At 32.7% G+C, this 21,347-nt stretch overlaps 2 protein-coding genes across 4 annotated transcripts in view; one reads left to right on the top strand and one right to left on the bottom strand.

Annotated features, from left to right (window-relative positions):
- Nucleotides 1-21,347, bottom strand: part of LOC126949611 (ATP synthase subunit f, mitochondrial-like) — a 739,455-nt gene that overhangs the window by 592,313 nt on the left and 125,795 nt on the right. The gene's annotated exons all lie outside the window — the stretch shown is intronic.
- NCAM2 (neural cell adhesion molecule 2) overlaps nucleotides 1-21,347 on the top strand; it is a 566,845-nt gene that overhangs the window by 521,271 nt on the left and 24,227 nt on the right. For all 3 annotated transcript variants that reach the window (XM_050782162.1, XM_050782165.1, XM_050782164.1), the window contains exon 16: nucleotides 13,213-13,417. In XM_050782162.1, the coding sequence (XP_050638119.1) occupies nucleotides 13,213-13,417 (205 nt within the window). The remainder of the gene's footprint in view (nucleotides 1-13,212; nucleotides 13,418-21,347) is intronic.

The following is a 21,347-nucleotide window of genomic DNA, read 5'->3' as shown; positions in this document are numbered from 1 at the left end:
GATTTGCATTTTTCTGATGATTAATGATGTTGAGCATTTTTTCATATGTTTAATAGCCACTTGTATATCTTCTTTTTGAGAAGTGTCTGTCCATGTCCTTTGTGTATTCTTTAATGGGATTATTCGTTTATTGCTAAATGATTTAAGTTCCCCATAGATTCTGGATATTGGACCTTTGTAGGATTCATTGTTTGTGAATATCTTCTCCCATTCTGTAGATTTTCTCTTTGCCCTGTTGACCATTTATTTTGCTATACAGAAGCTCTTTAGTTTAATTAGGTCCCACTTGTCTATTTTTGTTTTTGTTGCGATTCCGTTTGGAGATTTAGCCAAAAATTCCTTGCCGAGGCCAATGTCAAGAAGAATATTTCTTAGGTTGTCCTCCAGGATTTTTACATTCCGAGGCCTTATATATAAGTTTTTAATCCATTCTGAGTTAAGTTTTGTATGTGGTGAAACGTAGGGATCCAGATAAAATGTTCTGCGTTGGGCTGGCCAGTTATCCCAGCATCATATATTGAATAGAGAGTTATTTCCCCATCGTTTGCTTTTGTTGACCTTGTTGTAGGTGAGATGGTTGTAGGTGTGTGGCTTTATTTTGAGTTTTCTATTCTGTCCAAGAGCAAAAGCATGGAATCAAGCCAGGTGCCTATCAGTGGTAGATTGTATAAAGAAAATACGGCACATCTGCACCATCTAATACTACACAGCCATAAAAATAATGAAACCATGTCCTTTGCAGCAACATAGATAGAGCTGGAGGCCATAATCCTAAGCAAATTAACTCAGCAACAGAAAACAAAATATCACATGTTCTCACTTATAACTGGGAGCTAAGCATTGAGCACACATGGACATAAATATGGGACAACAGACACTGTGGACTACTAGAGGATGGGGTGTGGGTTAAAAAAACTACCCATCAATCAGGCTGTATGCTCACTATCAGGGTGATATGACTTCCAAACCTCAGCATCATGCATATTCACATGTAAGAAATCTGCACATATACCCCCTACATCAAAAATAAAAGTTGAAATTCTAAAAGGTATACAGTTTTACAATTATAAATGCCATTCATATAATCTACTTGTTCACAGTTCCCCCGTTTTTAACCAAATATTCTCAATCAGCAACTTTTTCTTGCCCTGAATCATATATTAAGAAAAAATCAAATAAAACGATATGGTTTATCAGTGCTACCTTTTCACTGTTCCGAATCCCTGATAAACTTCCTAGGATTTTGAAGTGATTTGAAGGAAAATTTCAGATTGCCATTGAGTTTATTTACAAAACAATTATTTATATGTGTAACAGAACATTTTGACAAAACATTCAAAATGATTAGAAAATGGAGACTCAGTATTGAAGAATAAGTGTTGGAAAATACATACATCTACCCCTAAAGAATGAGCACTCTGTGAAAAGAAATGTGGTAGTAAGTAATAAGATGTCTATATCAAGACTGTTCAGCAAAGTACACATAAAGTGGTACATTAAAAAGACCTTATCGAAAGGTACCAAAAATAGCCTGAGGATGTAAAACATATATAAATAAACATTAGCCTTTTCTTATATATTTAAGTAATGTTGAAAATTGTTGATGAATTTTACTCAGGATTTTTAAAATCTAAAGTTTTCAAATTCCCCAAATAATATGTGGATGCTTTAAATAGTATTGTAAGGGACCAAAAAAGCTGGAAAATTATGTAAAATGATTTTACACAATCTACATCAGCGTATTAATCTCCAACATAAACTTTTATAATTTATTTCTAGATATATAAAGGGTTCCAATGAACTCATTATATACCTATGTGAAAATAGAGTAAATAACGTTTGCATGGTTCTAAAAACTAAAAATCCCTCCAACTGGCTACACAACATCCATAAGCTGGTGTAATTTCATAAAATTAAGTGCTGTATTCCTGACTATAATTCAATTTTGATTTTAAATGTTTTTAAGTATTATTATTTTTAATATTCCAAGACTCCTTTTATAGAATTTAGTCTCTCAAAAAGATACTCTTTGCAGTTTTCCCTTCATGGATAACAATGCTCTTTTCACAGCCATCACAGCCATTACTAGCATTACATACTTTTTCTTTTCAAATTATTCATTGAAAAATACAGGAGATTACATGTTGTACCCATACAGCTCTCATTCAATTATTTCTGTAAGCAGTTTCATATCTGATGACTGTGAACTTGAGTGAACTTTAAAAAGTTGCTAATAAGTGCATTTTGTCAAGGAGCTGAAAGATGTAATGCCTTTTTATAATCTCATGAATACTCTGAGCTGCCCAGAGGGAACCGAGACATACCAGAGTAAAAGATTGGAACACAAAAGAAGTACAGTCTTTATTTTGGGGAGGTGATTTTGATTCACTTTGTAACAATCTTTTAAAAGTTATAATCTTTATGTTTTATTACAATGAAGATGAATTGATCTAAAATATTGGACAAAATAATAATACAATAAATATGTTAATGATCACAAAGACATAATAAGGTACTAGAGGGCAAAATGAATAATAGAAGAAGAGAATGCCTCCCAAAACTCAATATCTCCTTATCTCAAAACTGAGCAAAAGCCAAAGTCATATATGAGTGACAATAAGAGCATTTGTAAATGATATGGACTTCCTCCATCTTCACATCAGTTTTAAAAAGATGAAGAAATATTTTAAAGTGGCAGTTAGGAATACAGCAATGACCAAAAACAAAATTTGCTATATAAGAAGTGAACAAATAAAAAAAGGAATAATATTAAAAATTTTAAAAACTTGTTTATTCTGGTCACAGTAAAATGCATAGCTAAAAGTAGAAGGATGGAAATGATCTGAAGCCTTAGGCCTTAATGAAGATAACATATTAAACACGAAAACAATAATGTTTTGTTTGTTTGTTTGTTTGTTTGTTTGTTTGAGACAGAGTCTTGCTCCAGGCCGGAGTACAGTGGTGCGATCTTGGCTCACTGCAACCTCCACCTCCCATGTTCATGTGATTCTCCTGCCTCAGCCTCCCAAGTAGCTGGGACTACAGGCACGTGCCACCACGCCCAGTTAATTTTTTGTACTTTTAGTAGAAACAGGGTTTCACCGTGTTAGTCAGGATGGTCTCGACATCCTGACCTCATAATCTGCCCTCCTCAGCCTCCCAAAGTCCTGGGATTACAGGTGTAAGCTACTGTGCCTGGCCAATAACAATAACTTTTAAAACAAAATATTTGTACTTACTAAAATCTAGGAAGGTTTTGGATAAAAGTGGAGAAGGTCTAGTTTTTTTTAAAAAAAATATTACTATAAGCAAATAACAAGTAACAAGAAGCTACTCTAAATTGAATGTTTTTAGAATAATAGGTTTAACAAATGAAATAATAACATATGTGTGTAATGATTTGGAATTCCCAAAGTACTTTCCTGCTTGAGCCTAAAAGACCATTTTCATTAAGATAACTGGATATGTATATCACCATTTTACCAATAAAGAAACTGAGAATGAAACAACAATATTATTTAGATATTTCCAATTGTATTACATGGGCCACAAAATGGGTGAAAAATATAATTCACCCTGAAGATTTAAAATGTTAGAATTTCCAAGTGCATTTATATTAACTCATCTTTTTATTTATCTGTTTTATAATGTACATTACATATTTCAATGTATATTATAAAATACTACCAGTTTATAATTTAAAACAAAAACACTCATCTTGGAAGCATATACTCTTCTCTAGGCATATACCGGAAACAATTTTAAAAGTTTTCTAGAAGGAAGGAAGAATATAAAATTCAATCACGGTTGCTGTTGAGTGTGCTGTTTATTTTTTTTTTAATTTTGAATGAATGTCAAATGTTATTTTTAATATCCTTGCTATTGAAATTTGCAATGATTTTTCTCTTTTTTCTCTAAATGATACAGTTAAAAGAGTATTGACTAGAAATTGGAGACCTCAAAAGTTCAAACACTTCTTTCAAATGGGGAGTTTTAATGTGAATTAAAATTGAATAAATCTATCCATTTGCACTCTAGGTAGCAAAAATGCAAGAGCCCCACCCTCCTCTGCCCCAGGCGTGATGCAGAAGGGAAACCAGTTCAGAGAAATGGAAATAGTGTTGCATTGTGCTCAGATTGCTAATATCAGTGGTTCCATATAAAATTCAGTGAATTTTGGCCGGGCGCGGTGGCTCAAGCCTGTAATCCCAGCACTTTGGGAGGCCGAGACGGGCGGATCACAAGGTCAGGAGATCGAGACCATCCTGGCTAACACGGCGAAACCCCGTCTCTACTAAAAACACAAAAAATTAGCCGGGCGAGGTGGCGGCGCCTGTGGTCCCAGCTACTTGGGAGGCTGAGGCAGGAGAATGGCGGGAACCCGGGAGGCGGAGCTTGCAGTGAGCTGAGATCTGGCCACTGCACTCCAGCCTGGGCGACAGAGCGAGACTCCGTCTCAAAAAAAAAAAAAAAAAAAAAAAAATTCAGTGAATTTTATAAGTTGCATGAATCAAAATTTTCATTTTCCTTTTTTTATACCTGTAATTACAACACATGCAAATATGAACTGAAAGTCATGTTCTTTCAAATATATAAAGATAAATATTTTGGAATAATTTTTTTCTTAACACCCACAAATATATAGAGATAACATATATAGATATATTTCTAATTATCTATGTAGTTTAACTGAGAGAAGTCTATCAAAGTCCAAATATGAATGAATCTTAACTCATTTAAACTATTTTGTAAGTAAGTTTGTGACTAACAAGTGTGGTCTTCCCTGTAGAAAATAGGAAGTTTCGTTAATATAAGACATCTCTCTACACAACTCCATAATGTTGAAGAGTACTATTTTATTTCTTGACAAGTGGCTTCTGTTAAGAAATGTAAAGGATGCTGTTTGGTTTTATGCTGGAGGAATATTATGAATACAGTTTATTCTCAATATCCCCACCATTTTTAAAGCTGTGAGCATTTAATTAAAAAAAATATTTTTAAACAGTATTTTGCTCACCCAGTCTAGTCTGCTTTGATTGGCTCTTTCTACATTCTACTACACATTGACTCTTTGAACTACATTTTACTCTTTGTATATTCAAGGGAATTCTAGGGAAAATGCCACAAAACAAACAATTTATCAATTTAATATCATATTCAGGTCTATAAGGTAATCTTGGTAGACTGCTTGCCTAACATAACACAACAAGAAGCATGTGTAAACCTCAGAGATGTTCACTGGCTTTTAAATTAGTGCAATGCATTTTTCTTTAAAACTATGTATTATCTCAGAATGTATCTTCCATAATGCAAAATTTTTGCCATAATGTTAACAACATTTCTTACTATTACCAGTATACCCTTGTTAATACAAATATCATATCCCTTAGCTCCTTTTCATGTCTTTTGTTATCCAATGGATAAAATCATATAAGGGAATTTATAATGCTTCCAAAGTAAATGTGGACTTAAATTGAAGTATAATAATTCTAAAGAGTTATGTTAATTTTATTAATTCAACTTTAGTAAATTTTAGGCAACCCTTCTGATTCTGCACTATTTTATTAGGCAGTCAATCAATGTTTGTGAAGCATACATGGATTAATGTTCCTTCTTTTTTTTTTTGCTATGTAGCTGCAGAAGTCTTTAGATTATCCAGATGTTTGACTTCTTAAGTAGCTGACAATTCTGACCTAGATGGAGCCCTGCTGCAGAAAGATGCCTGCTCCCCCTTTCTCCACACCAGAAATGCAATCAAAACAAGACTAATTGACTGTGTTCTTGTAATTTTTGAGAAATTGCCCTTTAAGTTTCAGTATACCAAATTCAAATATTAAAAATTATAATCATGGTAGTTTTACTTCAGTAATTTACAAAGCTATTCAAATTTGAATCAGCAATATTTTAAGAAGTATGCCTATGAAGTCCAACACTGATAATAAATTTCCTAGCAATTGGTATATGAGAGTAATTAGATATCCTCCAAATATTTACAAAGACTATATCCCCTGGAGGAAACATTTCTACTGCATGAAGTATTTTATGAGAGAAATTTTGCCTAGTTATTGTGCTTGACTATGTTAAGTAAATTTAATGTTTTCAACATTTTGACACTTTATATTATTTATTTTTTTTTAAATTTATTTATTATTATACTTTAAGTTGTAGGGTACATGTGCATAACGTGCAGGTTTGTTACATATGTATACTTGTGCCATGTTGTTTCTCAAGCCATTTTGAATAGAAGTTAGTGAAACTTTGAACTACATGCCTCTCAAAGAAGATACTTTTTGGATATCTTTTATAATGGATAATTTCTAAAAATATTTTTTGAAACTCTAAAGAACAGTTATTAATTCTCTCAATGTTCTATCAATGTATCAAATTTATTTAATTGTAGGATTAATGCTCCACTATTTAAATGATTCAAATTTGAGGTAATTTTGAAGAGTATGTTTTAGAATATTCTGAACTAAATTTCATTTCATAAGATTCCACAAAAGTATTGTTGAATTCATTTCTATTGACCTTAATCTGCAAAGCAAACTGAAACATCCCCCATGATTATATATCACCAGATAGAATTTCAAGTTGCAGGAGATTTTTTTAATCTTTGGTTTTTCCTCATGTATGTGTATGTATTTGCTATAGAAATGCCAAAATTTTCCATATATCATTTGATATTAGGGAGTATATTATACTAGAAAGGGCAAAGTAAGAACATACAATTAAGAGTCACGTAGACTTATCTCCAGTGTGGAAAGATATCGTACGTAGTAATATCATCAACACCAATCAGAATTATTTAATGTCTTCTCTTTTCTTTCTTTTCATATGCTTAACCTACTTGCCTTCTGCATCCAACAATATCTCTTACGAAAATATCTACCAGTATTCTGGAAACAGCAACCAATCACCATCTTAGGACTCTTTGAATTTTTTTCTCCATGTCTTTATTGCAGTTTTCCATGTCCTGAAATTAATTTTCAATCTACCTGGAGAAGATTATACATGCACATAGAAAAAGGTTAAATAAAACATTGAACTATATAAGGCGTCAAAAAGCATGGCTAGTTTTACGAATCTAATAGTGGTGTTTGAAAAGCTAGTATTATCAAATATAATACATTTAATGGACAAATAATTTAATATTCCAGTTGGGATTTAATTTATACAACAAAAACATGAAAAGACACATACAATAATCCCTGCTTTAGCCAGCGATACATTCCAAAACTCTCAGTGGATGCCTGTAACCTCTGATAGTACTCCCTACATACACAGATTTTCCTCTGCATACATACCTATGATAAACTTTATAAGTTAGGCTCAGTAAGTTAACAATAATATCAGTTATTAAAATAGAACAATTACAACAATTTGCCAGCATTGCTAATCTTGCTAAGGGGCCATTATTAAGTAAAATAAGGGTTATTGAACATGAACGCTTTGAGATTGTGACAATATGAGGGCTGAAACAGCTCATAAGTAACCAAGAAGTGGGTGGTGTAGATAACACAGATGCACTGGATAAAGGGATGATTTGTGTCCCTGTCACGACAGAGAGGAATAGCAAGATATTTCATTGCACTACTCAGAATGGCCTGGAATTCAAACTTTATGAATTGTATACTTCTGGAATTTTCCATTTGATATTTTTGGACCACAGTTGACCATAGATAACCAAAACTACAGAATGCAAAACTGATTAAGGAGGGACTGCTGTATATAAGACATTTGAATGAAGCTTGGTTTCTGGTATTTTAATACTTTGATTTTATGTTTGGCTGAAAATTTGAATGCAATTACACGAAGATATGGGGAAACAGATTTAGTAAGTCAATTTCCAAATGTCATAGGGTTAGAGAAAATGCAGCTCAGAGGGAAACTGATTCTCACAGTTGCTTTTAACAGTAAAATATAAACCAAATATACTTTTAACTTTTTGTTTTCTAAATTATTTATTCTTATGCAATGATGATATGAAGCTCATTTTTCATAACAGCAATATAAAATGATCACTAAAGACGAAACTTAAAGCAGGAATATAAGTTAGATAAATAATTTACATTGACGTATTTCATTTAAATAGTTGTTAAATAGTTGTACCTCCACTAATAGTAAAGATATATGGATATTGACATTTTTCTATAAGAATAATACATATTTTAATGTATTTGCTCTACTGTATTTTATCCATATCTTTTCATTATTCGAAGGTGAATATCCAAGGAAAAATGTTGACTCTAACACAAGTACAAAAAATGTACAACCTGGAGGCCGGGTGCGGTGGCTCACGCCTGTAATCCCAGCACTTTGCGGGGCTGAGGCGGGTGGATCACGAGGTCAGCAGATCGAGACCATCCTGGCTAACACGGTGAAACCCCGTCTCCACTAAAAATACAAAAAATTAGCCGGGCGTGGTGGCGGCGACTGTAGTCCCAGCTACTCGGGAGGCTCAGGCAGGAGAATGGCGGGAACCCGGGAGGCGGAGTTTGCAGTGAGCCGAGATCGCGCCACTGCACTCCAGCCTGGGGGACAGAGCAAGACTCCGTCTCAAAAAAAGAAAAAAAGCAAAAAGAAAATACAACTTGGAGTCAATTAGTGATTTGCTTGTGCAGTTCTAATTTTAGGGGTTAGTATGTGACTTAGGCCAATGACCTCTCTGGATCTCAGTTTTCTTGTATCTAAATTAGAACTGATAATATTGTTTTCCTACTTTATAAATTTACGATAAAAATTACACGATAAGTCATAAGTGGAAGTATCCTGATGATCTTAACAATAAAAAATGGATTTACAATTATTTAAATTATTACTTATGCTCAGGTTTCATTTGCTAAATAATAAAACCACAATTAACTAATAAAAATGAACTTTCTGGATGTTGTTGTGAAAATACATCATTAGTAGTTCCCAATCTTAATGATGTCATTTCATATGTGCTTATGGTTTTATTTGTGAAACATCCAGAGTACAAACAGTGGACTTTTTATGACAGAGTAAATTGGTGACAGAAAATAATTAGAATATTTAACTTTTAGAGTTATAACAGCCTAACCTCATGAGATATAAGAAAGTATAAGCATTTAAATACATCCTCAAGGTGAAATTTAATATATATAATATGTATATACATATACATAACATAACTTTCAAAAGACAAAACTTATAAACCTATTTTTAAATTTTTTATTCAGAGAATAGTACATTTGTATATTACTGGGGTGCATGAGAACTTTTGATACAAGCATACAGTGTGTAATAATCACATCAGGGTAAATGGTGTATCCATCACCTCAAGCATTTATCTTTTGTGTTACAAATAATCCAATTGTACTCTTGTAGTTATATTTAAATGTATACTTATTATTGACTGTAGTCACCCTGTTGTGCTATTAAATACTAGATCTTATTCTATTTTCAGCATAAACCTATTTGAAGTTCACTTCTATCCTCTGCAATGCTTATTTTTTTCATAAAAAAGATGCTTATTTTTTCATAAAAATAACTTCGAGTAACCTACAACAATTGTAATAAGCTTATAAAGTTTAACTTTCTATATATAGAAAAAAGTACTAGCTATTAATATTTTAGCAATTCTTCACCATAAAAAGATAGGGCTCCTAAGAGGCAGTTATAGTTAAAAAAGAGTAGGATCTTAATCTGATGGGATCAATGACTTGATTAGAAAAGGAAAAGAGAGAGCTCTCTCTGAGTCTGTCCCACAAGTCATCACACAGTGAAAAGGAAGCCGTTTGCAAAGCCAGGAAAGGAGCCCTCATCAGAATCCAATCATGCTGGTACCTTGACCGCATACTCTAAACCGCCATAATTGTTAGGAAATAAATCTCTTTTGTTTAAGCCAAAAAAATTAAGATGTTTTACATATATAATTTTTCTGAAAGCTTTTCTAAAGTTAAAAGTGTAGCACATCATTATACTAGTTTAATGCTAAAAAGGTCACAGAATGAAGTATTTGTCATTTAAAAGCTAACTAGCCAAACCTGAATTATTAAAAAAAACAGTTACTGTAGCCTCGAGAAAATAATCATTACTTAATGCGAGATACTTTTCTACTTTAGATTACTGCTGAAAAGATATGTTTACAGAATAGCTTAATGTTTAACATTAGATAATTTTTAATTTAAATATCATTTCTCTAGAATTTTATAATATTAAAATAATAATTATAAGCAATACTTGTTAAATTTTAACTTTGGGCACTGAGTGCTGGAGGTTAAGTACATTACCACATTCACAGCAATCTTCTCAACAAACCTGTGACCTATTTTTGGTTGTTATTTTTATTATAACTGTTTCCATTTTAATAAAGAGGCATTTCAGTCTTAGAGATATTAAATGGCTTACACCAAAAGTTAATGATGGTAAGTGATGAAACCAGGCATTTCTTACTCCTGATGCAGTGTTTTTAAGAACAAAGCACGACTCTTCATACTTAGGAAAGGTAAATGGGAATTTGTTTAATAAATAATATATATTGTCATTGATCTATAGGATTTATTGCCTAGAACTATGTCTGCATGTGTGAAGAACCTAAATGAAGTAGCAGAAGAGTGATCAGTTCAAACCAACAGGATCATCAAGTAAATATATACACCAGGGCTAAACCACAATTATACATTTTTTTCCCTTTTTTTTTCCTGAGCTTTAGTTGTTGAGTAATGTGCAACATATCTAAAATGAATACATTTGAATATTGAAGAAAATATTGTATTTTCATACAATCAAATATTTTTCATAGGTAAATTGACTTCACTGTATTGTAATGATAGATTCAGAAGTGAATCATTTATATTTGGAAATGGATAATGGAAGAAAATACATACCATGATTTTTTTAACTGCAAATGGAAATCCTAGTTTGCTTGATATGTTATTTTTGTAGTGTGAGGAAATAGTTCTCTTTAAATCTTGCATAGAGATATACCTTTGAAAAAATGATATCTGATCTTTGGAATCTCATTCTACACTTGTTTATTGAGATTTTTCAAAATAAAAAAAAATTAAATCCCCATGGCTGAAAAAATACGATTCTTTCTCTAGTCATTCCTCAAGTGGTTTCATGTGCAAAGATAATAGTTCTGTCGAAACCAGAAATATTCCCGGATACTAGCTAAGCAATTTTACTAAACTGTCACCATCTAAGTAGCATGTTAAAATTTGGTATAGAAAGGAGATATTGAAATTGACATAAATACATTATTTTTTTCACACTACCTTGTGTTTATTGCTAGTTTTACTTCATGAGAAGCAAAATAATTTCAATAAAAATTATACTTTCTCGGACATGAACATTCTAAGTTTGTTAATTCGGTCCCTAAGTAATTCTCATTTGCCATATCATGATGACATTGTAGAAGTATATTTGCAAATGTGAACCACAAAGTTGCCCGGGTGAAGTGCTAGGCCACTATGTCACAAATTGAATGATTTTTTTTTTTTTTCAAAACTGTGCTGCTTGCTTTTAGAATGATAAGAAAAAAAAAACTTAAACCTATTTTTGGAAAAATAAATAAAATAATGTAGACATGACACTCAGTCATCCTACAGAACTAGTATTCAGACAAGTCTGACATACTCAAAGTCGACCTGCTAGTGGTTGCTTTTGTATGTTAGCAGTTGTTCTGATTCCTTTGGATCACTATTTCTTCAAGTCATTATTAAAATATTAAACCTAAGTTTAAAAATATCACATAGGAAAACTTTGTTTTATATACATATTTTTTCAGGAGTGGTTTTCTCACAATTCAAATTTACATCTATACCTGTATCTGTCGCCCGTGTTTCACATCAGTTACATATTTGAACATGCAGTTACTATGCTAAGTAATAAATGTATTTTGTCATTAAAAAGACTAAACTGGGCCGGGCACGGTGGCTCACGCCTGTAATCCCAGCACTTTGGGAGGCCGAGGCGGGCGGATCACGAGATCAGGAGATTGAGACCATCCTGGCTAACACGGTGAAACCCCGTCTCTACTAAAAAAACAAAAAATTAGCGGGGCATGGTGGCAGCACCTGTAGTCCCAGCTACTAGGAAGACTGAGGCAGGAGAATGGCGTGAACCTGGGACGCGGAGCTTGCAGTGAGCTGAAATCGCGCCACCGCACTCCAGCCTGGGAGACAGAGCCAGACTTCATTTCACACACACACACACAAAAGACTAAACCGTTATGCAAGCTAATTCTTAACATATGTGTTAAGAATCATTTTGAATGCCTATAAATTATGTTTCTTTTTCTTCTAGATAATACATTATCATCAGTTTAATTTATTTCTTTATATTGTCCTTATTTTCTGATCCATATTGTTATAGCTGTGGAGTCTACCCACAGATTCTACTACAAACACGTAACACTTGATTCATCTTCATTACTACTTGCTGCACTTGACATTTTAATTTTATCAGTCAGAATACTTCACCTTCCTTCCATTCGCCTCTTTCCCGGTTACTTTCTTTATGTGTTTTGGGATTTCCTGCAACCAATATACCAACGAAAAGTGGTTTCTATCTTCTCCTACCTTCTCATGATAGGAACTAACAAGGGGTCATAAATACCATAGCTATGAAAAGTTGCCTCTAATCTAACATATTTGTTAAAATATTAACTGGAGAAATACAGGTAAGCCATTTCTTGCAAAATGATGATTCCTACAATATTCATAGAAAGGTATATTTAAATACATTCTCTGGTAAAGCAAAGCGCTCAGAACCATCCATTTACAAGTTTAACTTTTAAAACTGACATAATCTCATACAGAAGATCTATTTAACACTTTTCGCAGAAGTTTTGACTATAATTTTCTTTTAACATTGTGATGATCTATTAATGGGTGTCATTTTCTGATAAAGTACATTTAGGGATATGATAATATTCATTATCTTTCCCACAGGGATTCAAGAACTATATTTAAAAAAAGAGGTACTTAGATGCTTTTTCTTTGTTAATTAAAAAAAAAAAGTTTGAAAAAGATAGTCACATAATTAACACATCAATTGCTTAAAATATTTGAAACAAGGGAATAAGTGTCAACAATCATGAAATTGAATTCTACCAGTTACTATGACTTTATTCTGTCTCTTGAATTACTGGGTAAGATTTATTTTTAAAATAATCATCTAATATTTTCTAATTTAGGGGTTTAATACTTTATTTTTATTTTTTATTTTTTTTTTTTGCTTTTTAAGACACGCTTTTTAATGGTCTTGGGCTTGGAGCAGTCATTGGCCTGGGAGTTGCTGCACTTCTTCTAATTCTTGTGGTAACAGACGTCAGCTGCTTCTTTATTCGGCAATGTGGGTTGCTGATGTGCATCACTAGGAGGATGTGTGGAAAGAAAAGTGGCTCCAGTGGCAAAAGTAAAGAACTCGAAGAAGGAAAAGCTGCATACCTGTGAGTATCAAGCATCTACATCATGTCATATTCAACAAGTGCCACAGTCAAGCTTGAGGGCTTTACCTGAGGGCTTTTTTTGAAGTAGGGTAGTGTTTGATTATGCAACATTGCACACTGCAGTGCCTGCTCTCTGACCTTAAAACTATATAGCATAGAGCAAAGTGACTTGGACAACAGTTTATTCAAAATGGGAGCTTCACTAAAAAGAATCACTGCCATGATTTATAGATGATAAACATATAGATGGATGGACAGTTGTGCAAATGTATTCCATTTTGATTTACCCCACTGGTTTTGTTTATATTAAATAAAAGAAAGGCTTCAACAATAATCTGAGCTAAAAACTCAATTGAACTGAGTTAAAAACAACAAAATTATGGCAACTTCTACAAATGTAAGGTGTGACTACAATATGCTTCATGATTTTTTGTATAGAAAATATTATATGTGCTATAAAATATAATATTACAGATTCTGAATATACTATTCTAAAATTTGATCAAAAGTTAATTACATTTTAGAATTTGGAGGTCTCTGTGTAGTTCTATTTACTTAAGCAGAACATAATTTTCAAGAAAATATGTAGATCGATTTTTTAGAAAATTATTTTGTCCTGTAAAAGGGAAATTACTATGTTTTAGTATTTCCATTTTGTTTTATTTTGTTTGTCTTTACATAGATACGGATCTAACTTTGAAAGTAGAATATGATCAATGCAAAAAATTCAGCAAGCACAGGAAATCATACCCAAGCATATGCACACACATTTGTGTGTTATGTGTAGGTTTGTATACATGTACATGTGTGCGTTAAACACAGCAATCAAAAAATGAACAGTCTTAAGAGTTCAAGACATTCCCTTTATTATTATTTTTAACCTTAAGTCCTGTCTACTGCGTACTTTTTCTAACACATACAAAAGTGCTGAAAGACTTTACAACAAACAACCATATACCAACCAGGTGGGTTCCACAATTAAAATTTTGGGATATTTTGTCATATGTTTATTCATACTGGAATCCATGATATTTTCTTGAATTTCAAAAAATCAACACATAACCCCCACCTAATTCAGCCTGCATATCATTACATAGAGTCTAAAATGTGTTTTCATTTATTTAAGTAAAGCCACAGAAAGAAATGCACCAAATGCTTCAGTTGAAGAGTTTTGACAAATGTTTTTATATGTGTAACGCAAAACCGTATCACAATTCAGAACCTTACCACCACTCTCTGGAAGTTCTCTCATTTCCTTATCCGGTCAACCCACATTAACCTCCCCCACCCAGGCAACTACTATTACTGATTTTTCACCATAGATCGTTTTTGCTTATTTTGGAACTTCATATAAGTGGATTCGTACGATGTCTACCTTTCTGTATCTGACATCTTCAAAAATGTTGTATTAAGACCATTCATGTTTTTTTTTAATTTCAAGGACTGATTCTTCTTTAGTGTTGAATAATTTCTATTCTTTTTCTATGCATATATGGAAGCATGGAAGGTCTCATACTGTTTTATAGACTCACTTGTCTTTGCTTTATCATATAATTTTGTTTCATGGTGTCATTTACACCTTAAATTTTAAAGATACTACTTTTATTTGAAAAGTTTTTACTTGAAAGTTTTTGCTTTTAAAATATATGCCAAAATAGATATCATTTTTTTTACATATTTTTCTATGTTTGCTAATCGTTTTAACATTTTTACTCTCACAGAAGTATAATATTCAAAAAGGCTTAGCTATTATCAGTGTACAGTTTAATAAATATTGACAAGCTAAGCAAGCCCATTTTTAATGCTCAAATCAAGAAAAAGAACTTTATTATTTACATCTCCTTTCCTGTCCCTATTCAATCTCATGCTAAGCATTATCCTGACTTCATAGCACCATAGATTAGATTTTCCTGTTTTTATACTTTACATAAATGAGTTTATACTTGTTGGCTATGGGATATTTTGATACGGGCATAAAATATATAGTGATCAAATCAGAGTAATTGTGGTATCTATCACTTCAAACCTTTATCAATTCTTTGTGCTAGCAACACATTCCAATTCTACTCTTTTAGTTATTTTTAAATATGTGATAAATTATTTTTGGCTATTGTCAATCTATTGTGACACTGAATATGTGACACTGAATATGACACTGAATCCTATTCATTCTATTGAACTGTATTTTTATACCCATTAACTGTTCCTACTTAATCCCCCATTCACCCTTCCTTGTTACATTTGCTAGCCTCTGGTAACAAGTATTGTTTTCTCCGTGAGTTTAAGTTGTTGTTGTTGTAGCTCCCACATATGAATGAAAACACACAATATTTTTCTTTCCGCAACTGACTTATTTCTCTTAACAATTTTCTCCAGTTCCATCAATGTTTCCACCAATGATTTTCCACTGTACTTGTACCCAATTTTCATCCATTCATCATCCACTCATGGACACTTAGGTCAATTTCATATCTTAGCTATTCTGAATATTGCTGCAATAAACATGGGAATGCAAATGTCTCTTCAATCCCTTTTGTACATATACCAAGCAGAGGAATCACTGGATCATATGGTAGTTTCTATTTTTAGTTTTTTGAGGAACTTTCATGCTGTCCTCCATAGTGACTATATTAATTTACATTCCCACTAATCCACAAGTGTATAATGGTTTTCATTTCTTCACATCTTCATCTGGATTCATTATTGCCTGTCTTTTGGATAAAATCCATTTTAACTGGGATGAGATGATATCTTATTATAGTTTTGATCTGCATTTCTCTGATGATACTGAGCATTTTTTGTATATTTGTGGCTACTTGTATGTTGTCTTTTGAGAGAAATGTCTATTCAAATCATTTGCTCATTTTTTATTGGATTATTTGTTTTGTTTTGTTTTCTGTTGAGTTGTTTGAGTTGCTCGCATGTACTGGTTATTAGTTCCTTGTCAGATGGGTACTTTATAAACATATCCTCCTATTCTGTGGGTTGTCTCTTCACTTTGTTAATTGTTTCCTTCAGTGTCAGAAGTTTTTCAGCTTGGTGTGACCCCATTTGTCCGTGTTTGCTTTGTTTGTGCTTGAGGGGTATTACTCAAGAAATGTGTGCCCAGATCAATGATTTGAGGTGTTTCCCCCATGTTTTCTTCTAGTACTTTCATAGATTTGGTCTTCGATTTAAGTCATTATTCTGTTTTTATTTGTTCTTTGTATATGGCAAGAGATAGGGGTCTACGATCATTCTTCTACATATGGATGTCCGGATTTCCCAGTACCATTTATTGATGAGACTTCCCTATCTCCAATGTATATTCTTGGCAGCTGTGTTAAAAATAACTCTACTGTAAATGCCTGGGTTTGTGTCTGGGTTCTCTACTCTGTTTCACTTGGTGTCTGTTTTTATGCCAGTAACATGCTTTTTTGTTTATTATACCTCTGTAGTATAATTTGAAGTTAGGTAATGTGGCTCTTCTGGGTCCTTTGTGTTTCCATATACATTTTATGACTTTTTTTCTATTTCTGTGAAGAATGTCATGGTATTTCGATAAGAATTGCATTGAATCTGTAGATTTCTTTGAGTAGTATGGACATTTTAACCATATTTATTCTTTTAATCCACAAACATAAAATACTTTTTAATTTTTGTGTCATCTTCAAGTTTTCATCAATGTTTTATCATTTTCATTGTAGAGATCTTTTACTTCTTTGCTTAAGTTCATTCCTAGGTATTTCAACTTATTTGAGCTTTTATAAATGGGATTACTTTATTGGTCTATTTTTCAAATTGTTTCCCGTTGACATGTAGAAATGTTACTGATTATTGTATGCTGATTTTGTATCCTGAAACTTCACAGAATATATTTCTTTGTTCTAATAGTTTTTTGGTGGAGTCTTTAGCATTTTCTAAATATAAGATCTATCATCATAAGGAGGATTATTTGACTCCTTCCTTTCCACTTTGGATGCGTTTTATTTCTTCATCTTTATTAATTACCCTGGCTAGGACGTGCAGTACTATGTTAATACCAGTGGTGAAAGAAGACATCCTTGTCTTGTTCCAGATCTTAGAGGACTTTCCATTTTTCCTGGTTCAGTATGATACTAGCTGCAAAAGTGTCATATATGGCTCTAATTGTCTTGAAGTGTCTATGTTACTTGTATACCCAGTTTTTTGACAGTTGTTATCATAAATTGATGGATTTTATCGAAAGCATTTTCAGCATAAATGGAAATGATTATACATTTTATTTTGCTTACAGTCTGTTGATATGATGTATCACATTTATTTATTTGCATGTGTTAAACCATTTTTGAATCCCTGGGATGAATTTTACTTGATCAAGGTGAATGATATTTTCAATGTGTTGTTGAGCTCAGTTTGCTCATACTTTGTTGAAGATTTTTGCATTCTGCATTCATTGGAGATATTGGCCTGTAGTCCTGTAGTTTTCCTTTTTAGTTGTGTCTTTGTCTGGTTTTGATGTTAAGGTAACATTGACTTTTCCTTTTTAGTTGTGTCTTTGTCTGGTTTTGATGTTAAGGTAACATTGACTTTATAGAACAAGTTTGGGAGTTTTCCCACTTCCTCAATATTTTTGAAGAGTTTGAGTAGAATTGGTATTAGTTCCCCTTTGATGTTTGGTAGAATTCTTAAGTCAACCCATCAGGTCCTGGAGTTTTCTTTAATGGGAGATTTTGTATTACTGCTTCTATCCCATTATTTATTTTGGTTTTGGATTTCTTTATAGTTCAGCCTTGGTAGGTTGTATGTGTCTAGGAATTTATCTAGTTTCCCAGTTTGCATATAGTTTCTCTTAATATTCCCTAATGACTTTTTTTTGAGATTAAGTCTTGATCTGTTGGCTGGATGGAGTGCAGTGGTGTGATCACGGCTTACTGCAACCTTCACCTCCTGGGTTCGGGTGATCCTCCTGCCTCTCAGCCTCCTGAGTAGCTGGGACTAAGAGCAAGCACCACCATCCCCAGCTAATTTTTGTATTTTTGTAGAGAGGGGGTTTCACCATACTGGCCAAGTTGGTCTCGAATTCCTGACCTTAAGTGATCTGCCCACCTTGGTCTCCCAAAGTGACCTCCTAGGGCCTCCCAGGCATGAGCCACTGTGACCAGCCATAATTTTTTGAATTTTTGTGATATCAGTTCTTATATCTCCTTTCTCACCTGTAATTTTACTTATTTCAATTATGTGTCTTTTAGTCTGGCTAAAGATTTATCATATTTTTATCTTGTGAAAAAAATCACTTTTTTATCTTTAGGTTTTCTAAGTCTAAATTTTATTTATTTCCGCTCAATCTTTGTTATTTATTTTCTTCTACTAAGAAGAAAATTTTGGGTTGGGTCTGCTTTGTCTCTTTCAGTTCTTTAAGATGCATTGTAAGGTTGTTTAGTTAAAGTTTTTCTGCTATTTTGGTGTAGATGTTTATTGCTGTAATGTCCCACTTAGTACTACTTTTGCAGAATCCCATAGGTTTTGGTATGTTGTGTTTCCATTATCATTTGTTTCAAGAAATTTTAAATTTTCCTTCTTAATTTCATTGACTTAATGGTCATTCAGGAGCATTCAGGTCATTCCAAAATTCCTCTTGTTATTGACTTTTAGTTTATTGTTTTCTGTTATCAGAAAATATGCTTGATATGATTACAATTTTTTGGAAGTTTTCAAGAATTATTTTGTGGCCTAACATATGATCTATCCTTGAGAATGTTTCATGTGCTGAGGAGAAGAATGTATTCTTAAAAACGTGGATGAAATGTTCTTTAAATGTTTATTAGGTCCATTTGGTCTATAGTATATTTTATGACTTATGTTTCTCTGTTGATTTTCTGCCTGGATGTCTTGTCCAATGCTGAAAGATGGGTTTTGAGGTTCCCAGCTACGATTTTGTTAGGATCTTTCTCTCTAGGTCAAATACTATTCGCACTATATATCAGGGTTTTCCAACGTTGGGTGCATACATGTTTATAATTGCTATATTCCCTTGATTAATTAACCCCTTTGTCATTTTATAATGACCTTATTTGTCTATTTTTACACCAACCCCTTTATCATTTTATAATGACCTTATTTGTCTATTTTTACACCAACCCCTGTATCATTTTATAATGACTTTATTTGTCTATTTTTACAGTCCTTATTCAAGCATTTTAGTCATTTTCTATTAGGTTGTCTTTCTTTTCTTTACTGATATGTAGGTGTGTTCTTTTATACAACATGCTCTACGTACATAACCTGGGCTATATATATAAATTATGTATATGCAATTTATTATGAGTATAGATAAACCTTTATGGTATAAAGAAAATTATATATGTAATAAAATATTTACATATGAAATACAATTTTACATATAACTTCTTTTCTTATTTTGTGGATTCTTTTAAGTGGCAAAATGTGTCTCTGGGGAGGCCGAGGCGGGTGGATGACCTGATGTCAGGAGTTCGAGACCAGCCTGGACAACATGGCAAAACCCCGTCTCTACTAAAAATACAAAAATTAGCTAGGCATGGTGGTGGGTGCCTATAATCCCAGCTACTCAGGAGGCTGAGGCAGGAGAATCACTTGAACCTGGGAAGTGGAGATTGCAGTGAGCCATTGCACTCCTGGATGGGCAACAAGAGCAAAACTTTGTCTCAAGAAACAAAAAACAAATTTTTCCCTGGTGAACAGAAGTGCCTGATCTTAATGTACTTTAATATTTTAATTTGTCTCTTTTTTGTCTTATTTTTAAAATATTTGCCTATCCTGAGGTCACTAAGGCCCTCTATATTTTCCAGTAAATCTTTATCATTTCACATTTTACCTTTAAATATACAATATACCTGAGTTAGGACTCCACACACTTTTCAGTTAGTATTTTTTACACTATGTTTAGAAAATAGCACCAGTAATTGAAAATGTCATTCTTTTCTCACTAATAGCAGTGCCATGGTTGTGACATCTCAAATGGCAGAATTCAAATAGGCCTGTTTCTGTTCTTCTTATTCTATTCCATTTTTCACCTTCTCTATCCTTTCACCAACACCAGGCTTTATTAATCTCTAAATCTTTGCCATAGTTGTTTTCTAACTGATAGAATAAGTTCTCCAAGTTTGTTGTTCTTCAAGATTGTTTTGCTAGTCTTGATTCACGTATCCATTTAAACCGACTTGCAATTCCAAATGTTAAAAATGCTACAATTTTTACTGGGATTGCATTAATTTTGTAGATTCATTGAAAGAGAATTAGTATCTTTGCAAGATAAACTATTTTAAGCAACAAATCAGTAATAACTTGTGTGAGCTTTTTAAAGAATCTAGATTTACTTATGAAGTGAAATTTTAAAAGTACCTCATTCTTTCACATGCAGTCCTTTTAGGTTGCTGTATATGTTTAAGCAGATGGTGTTCTGCACAAATCCAAAGAGGGCTATTTATCAGGGTCATGACACCACTTGATTTATGCAGAAAATGAGTGCAGTAACCTTAGAACCAATTCCCTTACTTCCGTAAAGAGTTATTCATTAGAATGCATTATAACTAAACAATAAAATTTTAAAAAATATTTCTATCTATGACCACTCGTCTTAAAATACGTATACCCATGAAACATAGTGAAATCATCAAGATATTCTCTAAATTTTAAACAGAATTATTTTTATTTTTGCTAGAAACAAAGCAAATTGCTTTCCTAACTTAAGATATTTTCTCTAATTTACTTTTTAAGTTTCAAAAATTGCTGACTTTTCCCAATTCTCATTTCATTGAATAAAGTAATTTTGATAGAATTAATTCAGTGGAAAATTTAATTTACTACCTGTAATACTATAATTCAAATGCAAGGTATTATGGACACTCACCCTGGATATGACCATGAACAGTAAAGAATACTGATAAGACACTATAAACAATGGCAACTTAAACTCATGTAAAGTACTGCA

The sequence above is a fragment of the Macaca thibetana genome, chromosome 3 (assembly GCF_024542745.1).
Source record: "Macaca thibetana thibetana isolate TM-01 chromosome 3, ASM2454274v1, whole genome shotgun sequence".
Taxonomy (NCBI): domain Eukaryota; kingdom Metazoa; phylum Chordata; class Mammalia; order Primates; family Cercopithecidae; genus Macaca; species Macaca thibetana.
Note: the sequence above shows the minus strand (reverse complement) of the source record. Positions and strands in the feature narration are given on the sequence as shown.